At 50.8% G+C, this 10837-nt stretch overlaps 1 protein-coding gene across 1 annotated transcript; it reads right to left on the reverse strand.

Moving 5' to 3' along the window:
* Positions 1-28: 28 nt before the first annotated feature.
* GNB3 (G protein subunit beta 3) lies at positions 29-4537 on the reverse strand (the record flags this gene model as incomplete). Its single annotated transcript, XM_080613635.1, has 9 exons — positions 29-135; positions 959-1175; positions 2076-2277; positions 3019-3085; positions 3187-3349; positions 3466-3529; positions 3630-3736; positions 3902-3940; positions 4481-4537. 9 exons carry the CDS (start codon positions 4535-4537, stop codon positions 29-31), a joined length of 1023 nt encoding a protein of 340 aa, XP_080469761.1.
* Between the last annotated feature and the right edge of the window lie 6300 nt (positions 4538-10837).

A 10837-nucleotide genomic window follows, 5' to 3' on the forward strand; every position in this document is an offset into this window, starting at 1 on the left:
GCTGCTCTTTCCCTCTCTGCTTCTGGCTTCAGTTCCAAATCTTGAGGAAGCTGTCCCAGGAGCCAGTGGCAACAGCCATGCCATCTGCTGTCACCCCCAAGCAGCTCACTCTGTTGTCATGGCCAGAAAGGATTCCTATGGGGGGGAAGAAGAGAGGTCAGGAAAAGAAATGGGGTGTGGGATTGATGAAAGGGTTGACTATACAGAGAACATGCATTGTAAGCTGTGTACCTACACCCCTGTGTATAGTTACACGACATGCTATGATCGGTATGTGGCTAATAAGAACAAACATGCAGAAGAACTTTTGTGCATGGCATACAACCACCACCCACCCATAGGACTGGCCAAAGAACAGTATTCTTGGGAAGGTCTGACTAGCAGAATCCTAATACAACTGCTTTCAGCCTGGAGCAATGGTAGGACTAAGAAAGGATGTGGCATCCTTGATAAGTTTGAGAAATAACTATGTTATTTCTGCATAGGCTGCATTGTATGTATTCAGAGGCTAGGGACCACATCTGAAAGAACATTGCACTTGGGTGTATTCTATGTATGAGCATCCCAAAGGTGTCGGATGGAAGCTTGAGTTCATACTCATCTTGGTGCCCTGCCACCAAGTGGCACTGTGAGCAGCTGGAACTGGCAAAAGGCAGAGGCTGGGAAAAAGTAAGAAATTCTACTGGTGTTTGTGAGCAGTTGTAGGTAATAAGAACCCTAATGCTCTTTTCCCCCCTGAAACAACATTGTTTACACGCATGACTTCCTTAGCATTAAAGAGTTCTACACAAGAGAGCTGTATTAGTTATGGTGTGCTCTTTAAGTGTGAGGAAGCTTTGTGGGGTTGCAGTCAGTGTAGGATGTACTCCTTTTAGAAAAGACTAAGGCATCTTCCTTGCCTTGGCAGGTGCAGACAACCTTGCAGGGAATGAAAGGAGCACCCTCAGGAGCCACTCACCCACACGCTCTGCTTTCAGGGAGTCCCAGATGTTGCAGTTGAAGTCATCATATCCAGCAAGCAAGAGGCGCCCGCTGCGGGAGAAGGCGACAGATGTGATCCCGCAGATGATGCTCTCGTGAGAGTACACGATGAGCTCCTGGTCTGCCCGGAGGTCGAAGAGGCGGCAGGTGGCATCATCGGAGCCGGTGCAGATGGCTTCACCATTAGGGAAGAACTGAGGAGGGCACACACCAGGTTTTATTTAGGTTGTGCCTTACAGATTTCCTCACCTCTTCACCTCCCTGTTAACCACCAAGAAGCCACAGAGGTAGGAAAACCCAGTGGGACAAAACACTGGATTGTAAAATTTGAGTCTGCTGAACGGGGAGATCTTATCCTAAGATCTAGTAAAGCCATACCATCTTGAGAAAACAAATGACCTAGGGGCTAGAGCTACTGCAAGATGCTATAGTCTTGAGGAAGGACACTAGTGTCTCTTTAACTCCAGCTGCTATTTTGGGGGTTGACAAGTGTCCACCCATGATTTACCAGATGGGGTCTGACATGATTCAGAGCTACGAGAGCCTTCCTCTGATCCTCATACCCCAACCTTCTCATACACACTTCTGTTTCCTTGCTACAAGGAGCAAAGAAGGGCTCCTCAGTGGCAGGTATGGCAGAAAATTGTGGGGATGGCAGAGTAGCCATGAGAGAGGTGAGAAAATCTGTACTGACTGAAGCCAGTGAAGGGTGGTTCAACCAACAGACTTTGCAGGAAGCTGGCAGACTCATTTGGTTAGCCACATGGGATTAAACTAACATGTTCCTTGTCCTGCCACCTCTAGGGCTCTGGTTTGAATCCTTTCCTCTGAGGGCGATACTTGCCCCCAGACGTCTGTTCTGCTTCCTGTGAAGATTTAATCTTCAGAAGACCTCCCCAGGAAGAGCCAGCCTCCAAACTTCAGTGAACTCAGGCTCTTCCTGCTTCAGTCTGGATCATGGGGCCAAGGAAGGTCTCCTGAGACCCTTGTTCCCTACACGACTACGACAGCTTCTTTCACCTTGTCTCAAGACCCGGTTTCAGAGCTGGTCCATTTTCCTTGCCTTCCCAGCACTGTGCAGCCAGCATACGTACGCAGATGGCGTTGATATCAGACTCGTGCCCTGAGAAGGTCTGGCGGCAGGTGCCCTCTCGCACGTCCCACAGTTTGGCAGTAGCATCGCAAGCCCCAGAGATGAAGAGTTTGAAGTCTGGGGAGACGGCCAAGCTCATACAGTCACCGGTGTGACCCAGGAACACCGTCTTCTGCTGCCCTGTCTCAATGTCCCAGAGCGCGCTGTGGGAGAAGAGAGAGGTTCTCAGAGCCATCCCAGGCAGAACAGAGCTTCAAATGGGCTAAAGAGCTGCCGCACTCACAGACAGAAGGAGGGCAGCCATGGGTCTGGCTAAGCATGGGAAAATGAGGGCATCCTTGGAGTCAGCTGTATACAACAGGAGATGTCTTCACAGCTGTTACTAGTCATACCTTTGCCAAAGCAGAGTTAGACTAAGGCTGGGGGGTTTGACCCCATACCCGTAACTGCAACAGTTGAAGGAAATACTGAGAGAAGGTTAAGAAGACTCCACAGGCAAACATGTGACAAAGGTCTGCTGTATCCACACTCATAGGATGCATGGGCCATGTTTGCTGGGATCTCATGTTGCAGCCAGGCAAACAAGCTCAGTGTAACCTTGATCTCTGATGGAAATGCTACATCCTGTCTCATCCTCAGTCAAGAGGTTTTTCCACATAAATTGATTGTGTTTTCTGTCATGATACCGTGCTTTGTGAAAGCTGACAACATGATCCTTACTACTTCATCAAGAGACCTGCATTTTGACATGTCCTCCACTGGGATAAGAAGCACATTCTGCCAAGGGAGGAAGAATGGATCTGGCTTCCCAAGGCGCTTTGTGTGGCCTCCATGTGTAGGAGGAATTAGTCCTTAGTGGACTGCTATAGAGCTAAAGCTCTGCACTGGCCTCTAGGCATCAGAGATCACATCACTGGGATGCAGATGCAGAACGTAACACTCACCATGTGGTATCTCCAGAGCTAGTCACAATGTTGTTGTCATCAAGAAATCGGCAGCAGGACAGGTAACCTGGGAGGTGGGAACAAGCAAATATGAGAAATGGGGCAGAGCTACAGGAGTAAGGTTTGGAAGCAGAGGGCACCCAGGCTGCAGACAGGGAGCACACACACCTGTATGGGCTGAGAGCTCCCTGCTCACTTTGACGTTGCCTTCACGAGTCTTGAGGCTGTAGATGGAGCACATGTTGTCGAGGCCTCCACAGGCCACAAAATTGCCCGAAGGGGCATAGGCACAGGTCATGACCCAGGAAGAACGCAAAGGGATGGCATGAACCTGGGAGGACAAGAAACCATGTCAGGCTTCTGGCAGCAGAGAGAGCAGAACAAGGGCATTAGCTCCAAGGGGACCCACTCCAGCATCCTGGTTTGCTGCAGCCATCTGACTCCTACCTTGTTAGTTGTGTATGTGTCCCACACAATCAGTTTCCCATCTTGAGAGGCACTGACCAGAAGTCTGTAAGAGAGGAACAAGATCATGTTAGTAGGTCTCTTCTCCTCAGAGCCTTCTTGCCCTTCACACCCATGTGCTGCCCTGCACCCAGCATGTCTCTCACTTGGAGTCTGTGGACCAGTGCATGGCGTAGATCTTGGCCAGGTGCCCACGCAGGGTTCTTCGGGTCCGCATCTGGATGCGGCCAACAACTTCCACGCCGGACACGATCTGAGGAAACAGGGGGAGAGGAAGAATTCACCTTGGACTTGCAGGAGCTGTATTCTTCCCACATCACTGCCTCCTAACTCCATTCCCAACTGGAGAGAGTCCCCGTTGGAGTGGTGCTGGCTGACACACTTACACCCTCACATGCCCGGCCAGCTCTGTCCTTACCTGAGCAAGCGTTGTGTCTGCACAGGCTTTCCGGGCATCCTAGAGAAGAGACAAGAGCAGAGGGGTCAGGAAAGAAGCCGTGTAATGATGGCAATATGGAATGCAGGGGCATGGCCTAGGGAATGCTACAAGTAGGAACTGCTGCTCTGCTGTGTTCTGACTGTGGCCAGCACAGGGAAATCCTGGTTTGTGACCAGAGTGCCTTGGCACCAGTCAAACATCAGGAGGGTGAGCTAAAAGCTGCTCAGCATCCAGTGCTCTGATGGACACCCTTTCCATGGATCCTCCCAGCTGGCAGAACAGAGGTCCTGGGGACACACTACACTCTGGCCCTATGCAGACACAATGCTGGTAGCCACTTCTTTCTCACCATTGTAGTGTCCCTTCTTCATTCTCTTCTTTTCCCTTTCTTCCCCCCACCATGCTATGATGATCTCTATCAGCACTTAAAGGTCTGTGCAGAACTGCAGGAGCTCAAGGATATAGATGGAGAAAGCACCACCCCACATTGTGGCTGAGGAGGACAACTTGGACAGGGGGTAGACACCCTCTTAGTTTCATGACTGTTGCCAACATTACCGCAATCTGCTTCTTCAGCTGCTCAGCCTCCTGCTTCATCTGTTCCATTTCCCCCATCTTTCTGACCTAGGGGTGGCTCTTCCGCGTGGGGCAGCCTCGATTCTGGGGATACAAATCCAGGGAGAGAGATGTGAAATAGAAAGGGCACTGATGTGACTGCTCAGTTATGCAAACGTAGGCACCTCTAGTAAAAGCTGTGCAACCATTTCTTGCCTGAGCGCTTGGTAATGTGCTGTAACTGATCAAAGCCTTTAGCAAGATTGTACTTGGCCTGATCAAAGGTCCGTTTGGTCTGGTATCCTGCTTACACAAACACTGAGAAGCTGAAGACTTCTAGAGCTTCTGACGGGGGTTCTGGCCACACTTGTCCCCTCACCTCTTTGTTTTTAATCTTTCCATCCCAAGCCCTGCCAAGTTCTGGGTCTGCCTCATTGGCTTCTTCCTGTTCGTGGCCAAGCTGCCCCTGACCATGGCCTAGCTGTCCCCCTCAGCCACAGGGCTCCTCCTCCTGGATCTATCTCAGATCATTTGTCCTAGGCAAAAGCATCACCAGGCAGTGCCCACCTGGGGGGTGGTCTTTGACCATCAAGGGAAAAGGGTCTGTAAGGATCTACATAAGTAGATAGCGGTATTTCTCCTGCTTTCCTAGCCCCAGGTTTTCATTGATGTCCAAAGTTAGAGGCAGCATTAGTTGAAAGTCCTTGATGGAATTTTCTTCTATTTATTTGTCTGTGAATGATTTTCTGGCAAAGAATGGCCACATACCCAGATCAGCAAGTGCCTACGTGGAGTTCGACATGAACCAAGGGACACCTAGATGTGAAGGAGGATGGGAGTGAGGCACTGTGAGTAAAAATCCCAGCAAGATAAGAAGGAGCTGGAATTTACTAAAATTTGCTAAATTGAGGACTGTTGGAAAACTTTGAAGGTCAGGTTCTCACACCTGTGCTTAACCAATTATATATTAGTTGTTAAGGGCCTCGAAGATATGTATCCCATCACAATGGGCCAAGTTAGTGCAAACAACTTTAAGAAATAGTATATAAAGAGTTAGTTTTCTACAATAAATGGCTTTTGTCTGATCACATTGATCTCCGACTGAGTCCATTCCATGACATTTGTCCACACAATTTTTGTGCCCATGTCAAAGTTTAGCATCCTCTGTACCCTCAGGCTCTGCAAAGAAAATTGATTCTGTTACTCCCCAAAAGGCACTAGTTCCACTTGGTGGTCCCTAGCTTTTGAGTTGGAAGAATCAGCAAGTAACTAGTCTCTATTCACCTCAGCATCACTTGGTATTTTACAGGTCTTTGTCATATCTGTCTTCATCCATGTCTTTTCCAGACTGCAGAGCACACTTAGTCATTCCTCCCATGTAAGCCACTGCATTCTATTATGTCTGTTGTTCTCTAAGTCCTTTTAGGTTGTTTACAGAGTGTAGGTGATCTGTTTTTGCAGAGAGCAGTGAACAAAAACTGCAATCCGTATCCAAGATCCAGGTGCACACAGCAGCTCTGTCCTCTCTTTTGTGTGCACTTAAAACTTTCCCACTGATTCCAGCATCTCCCACTCTTGTAGCCGAATCGAGTCTTTAATTGCTTCAAACTTTCTCCTGGGTAGGTGTGAGTGTCCAGAAATGCTCTGCATGTTGTTCACCATTAGAACCAGCGCTTTGCCCCAAGGCCAAGAAACGCTCCAGCAGCAGCTACAGCATTTCTCCTAATCCATGTGGGTCACACACCTCCATCCCCCTCTGGCCTGCTGTGTGAAGGCCTAATTTCTTCCAGCCAATGGGATTTTGGGTCCTGCCATGCCAGGCTGCAGTCTTGCTGAGGGCAAGCTTATGCAGGTATCTCCCAGGTCCCACCTTTGCCTGCTGCTTCATAGAGGTCTCTGACTTTTCCTCCAGAATCCCTTCCCCTAATGTCTCCGTGGTTTTGCTTTGTTCCTACAGGCAGAGCGAGTTTCTGCTTGGTTAATGACTCCTGCAGCATGGTTTTGACTTTGGGAAATACAGGGGGATACAGATTTCCCCTAGCTCCTTTAAAGCTCCTGGAAAGCATGATCCTATTCCAGGAGAAAGCTATTTCAGGCTATATTTGCAGAGAAAGGCTTGTACCTGCTGCCCTCAAGCCCGAACAGAGCCATAGCACCGCTGCCTGCCCCCTGCCCATGCACTGGATGTGGATGCTGGCCCCAACACATGGCGAGGGAGCAGGAGAGGAGCCCAGGGCTGCAGTCAGAGCCCAGAGGCATGTGCCTCAGAGACACTGAAGGATGGGGACAGACCAGCACACGAGCTGTGCCCTTTTCACCGTTGTTTTTCTCCCTCCTTTAGACAGAACAACAATGAGAGAACAGCAAGGATGCATAGCTGCACCTGGTTGAGTGATGCTGGACATAGAAGCTCACCTCCACGCACTTATCCTTTGGGAAGGGGCTGGGCATCTCACACCACCTCTCAGCTAAGTAACAGACTAGCGAGATGCTGGGGAAGGCCTTTCAGCTTTCAGAAGGCCTTCTGGAAGGAAGCATCCTCCTTATCTTGTGGTGTTTGCCCCTCAGTTTCAGTGTACAGTCAAGCTGCAGAGACTGCATCCAGCTCTGGTCACTGCCTACCAACACACTAAGTGGCAAACCTGAACTTCCAGCCACCCTGCAAAGAACAGTCCTACCATCGTGGTCCACACCTTCCCCTTTCTCTATTTTCCCTCCATCAACCCTAAGCATTGCACTGCCTTTTCTTGCTGGGACACCTCTTCCCTCTGACTGTCTCCTCTTAGTCTCAACTACTTGGTCTACCGGTTCTCCAGGCTGTTATTTTACACACCTTTGGCCATCTGAGATGTCCATCCACCCGCCCTAACCTGTCTTTGTGGACTTCTGGTTTTGCTCACCCAGGCCTGCATGAAGAGAGGAGCCTTGTTCTCTTTTCCTTCCAACTTGCGCCACACCTGAAGCTGGCTGCACATCCTCCTCATGGCACCTCAGAACCCCAGCCTTCTTCACTTCTCTCCTCCTTTTTCATCGTGCTCTTCCCCTCCCTGGGTGTTTGTTTCTCAACTGTGGCACTACCATGGGAGCACCAGTTCACAGGCTCCCGCTCTGTGAAGATGCACAATGAGACAAGGGGTTTTGGAGCCGGCAGACAGATAAAAGGGAAGGGGCCTGATGTTGAGGATGGATAAAAAGGGATAAATATAGAGAAGGTGCAGCTCAGGTTCAGGACTCTGTCCAAACCTTTAAATCCCTCTGGGGGAACACTCTAAATGAAGCTGGGAATTGTTCTCAGCCTCACAAGGACAAGGAGCCACAGATGAGCGATAATAATAGCTCCAGCTTTGCCTGTCGCCTCCAGCCGTCACATCCCGCTGCAGGTTGTGAAGAGTGAGTTACCTGGTCCTCAGCTGCCTCCCAGAAGCACTATGGTGGGGATGCGAAAGAGCAGCTCCTCGTGGTCATGTACATTTAGGACAGGAAATGGGGGAACCAAATGGGAGAAGAACAGGGGAAAGGGGAATGGAGCTTGGAGTCAAGCCAAGGCATGCTCCTGCCATGACCAGTGGGACCCTAGGGATGCACATTTGTTGTGAATCCACAGCTCAGCTCATGGTCTCTTATGTTAGCTGCCCAGCCTGGTTTTAATGGGAAAGGCTTCCAAATGGTGCACACTCAATACTTTCTCAAAGTCAGGGCTCTTGCATGCGGATGCTAAGCAATAGAGGAAACCAAGTCATTAGGTACCTTTGGAAAAGCAATTTGCCACCATCTGCATTGCAAAGAGCTACTGCCAGGAGGATCTTTGCACCAGCACTGGTCCAGAGTCAGTTCAAGCCAGCCCTCTTCTGAGCTCTGCCTTTGCTGTGCTCATCCAGTTCACAGTTCTTGGCTTTAGAAACCATGTTTCATTCTTCTGCCCTCTGACATGACAGTCCTTTCCCCTCCTGCCTTCCCTGACATGCTTGAAGGAGGCACCTGCTGTAGCGCTCCTGTCTGTGGGCAACCAGACCCATCCTGAGCCCTTGGGTGTCTGTTTGTAGCAGACCAAATGCCTCTACCATGCTGTGAGGATGATGGAGATCTGGAATCATCCACCTTTTGCTGCCACACCATGACTTCTCAGGACAGCAGCTACATCCCTTGCACCATGCCATGGCTGGGGCCCAGCCTGCACCCCAGGGGCTGTCCTACCGAGCCACCTGCATCACTCTTGTGGGGATCAGGGCACAAGTGATGGGTGGGAAGAAAAGGGAGGTGAACCGCCTTATTCCCTATCCTCCAGGTAGCTTTCCCCTTCCTGGGGAGGGAGTGGTCCCTCTTCAGGAGGGCTGTAGGTAGAAAAGGGAAAGGTGCAGGAGGGAAGATTGAATATTAATAGGTAGCAGTCCTGGGTCTCTGTGTAATCCCTAGCTGGGCTTCACATGCTTGCCCTGGTGACCCTGGGCTCCTTGCAGAGCCAGATACAGAGATGATCCCTCTCCCCTGTGATGGAGATCAAAGGCCAGGGTAAAATTACCCTGCTCTGCTCCTTACTTTCTGAGGGCTCCTTCTCCATTCAGAAAAGCAGTCAGCTGCAAAGAGATGAGCACAGAGGTGCACCACGAGTGCAGGACTGTGTACCATAGTGAGTACCAGGTCCCTCAGAGGAAGTGTAACCCCCCTGTTCCAGTCTGGAAACTGGCGAGATTCACCTGCCAAGGGGAGAACAAGCAACCCCATGCCGGTGCAAAACCTGTCATTGTTGTAAAGACATCTCAGTGGTAACCCAAATCCCTTTCCCACCATCATCTTCCCTCCCATATCCTCTGATGGGATCAGCCCTTGTACAAAGACTCCCTATAAAACCACACCAAGAAACTCAGGCTCCCAAGTGCCGGGCTCACCAAGGTGACCTCAGGTATCACAAGAATGCAGCATCCTTACCGGGATCTGTAGAGCGAGGTGGGTTGTGGTGTCCCCTGGACGGGACCCTCACAGCCTCTTTTTCCTGCTGAGACACGGCTCGCAGCCAGTCAGAAGCCCCTTGTCACTCTGTGGTGTCCACTCGGTCCAGCGCGTCCACACAGCAAGTCCCTTGCTTCTGCTCTGCTCCTCAGCCTCTCCCAGGACTGATTTCCCCATGGGAAGGCTGTGGACGGGAGGGGCTAGGGGAGGGCTGATTCCAGGAGCAGCGTCAGGCAAATTAAATCAGACACCAGAGACTTGGGGAAATCGGATTGGGACGTAATGCAAAGCAGGTGGGATGGGGAGGGGTGAAAAGAGAGAGTAGCATGCTGCTCCTGAAGGGAAAGAAGCCATCATGGGCGCGTTGGACTCCTTCTGTTCATATCAGCAACTAATAAAGTGCAGATTAGCCAGAACAGGCCAGGATTAACCAGCCACTGGGGCAGGGCTTGCTGCACCTCATAGTGCACTGGAATTCCCATTTTCCCAGCGACAGTGTGCCACCACTCATGTGCTGGGCATGGCGGGAAGAGGGATGGTGCCACTCCCAGTGGCCTTGCCGAGGGAAAACCAATGGCAGCGCCAGGCTCACCCCCTCTCTGGGCAGCAAACTGGGCTCTGTATGGGGGAACCAGAACTGGGCACAGGGGTTAGGGGTGGCAGAAGATTTGGTGGCGTGCCTTTTGGCAGCCACTTTAGTGGGATGCTGCAAGGGGATTATCTTGGCCTCAATCTCTTTTAATCTCTCCCACAGCTTTGGCCCAAGCCTGAGATAAATACCTTTTAACGGATCTCATCTGACGTCAGGAGGCCATCAGTCTAATCACCCAAGCCAACTTTGGGCAAAGCAAACCAGAGATGTGGATATCGGCCCCTCACCCCCAACAGGTCCTCATCAAGCCAGGAACCAGCCAGCACCCCTACATGGATCATGGGGCGGTTGTGTGAGTGCACGGCTGTGCTGGACCTATCACCAGGGAAAGGGCATTTGAAACACACACATCAAACTGTCTTTTTCCTGTGACCCTGGGGAGGATGGAGGCAAAGCGGTTGCTGGTGCAGGTTTCCCAAGCTTGTGTGTTAAGGAAGTGCGGGGATGCAGACTGATGAAAGTCTTCTCTTCCCATGGAGCAGAGGCCCTGTGCCAATAGCCATGAGGGATCATCCACCCAGCTCTTACACCACTGGTCCTGGCCTTAAAGATTTATTTCAGCTGAACTTTAGGCGAGGTCTCCATGCACAAGTCTCATCAAGGCCTGGTCATGTCATGACCACAGATTGATGTCTGGCTCTAACGCTTCCCAAGAAAAGGGTCACTGCTCTTTTTGACACTCCATACCCACCCCATTCAATTCCTGTTTGGCTACAATATAATCCCATCTCAGGACACTAATCCCTGGGCTGTGACAGCAG

Source organism: Psittacula echo, assembly GCF_963264785.1.
Source record: "Psittacula echo genome assembly, chromosome: 3".
NCBI lineage: Eukaryota > Metazoa > Chordata > Aves > Psittaciformes > Psittacidae > Psittacula > Psittacula echo.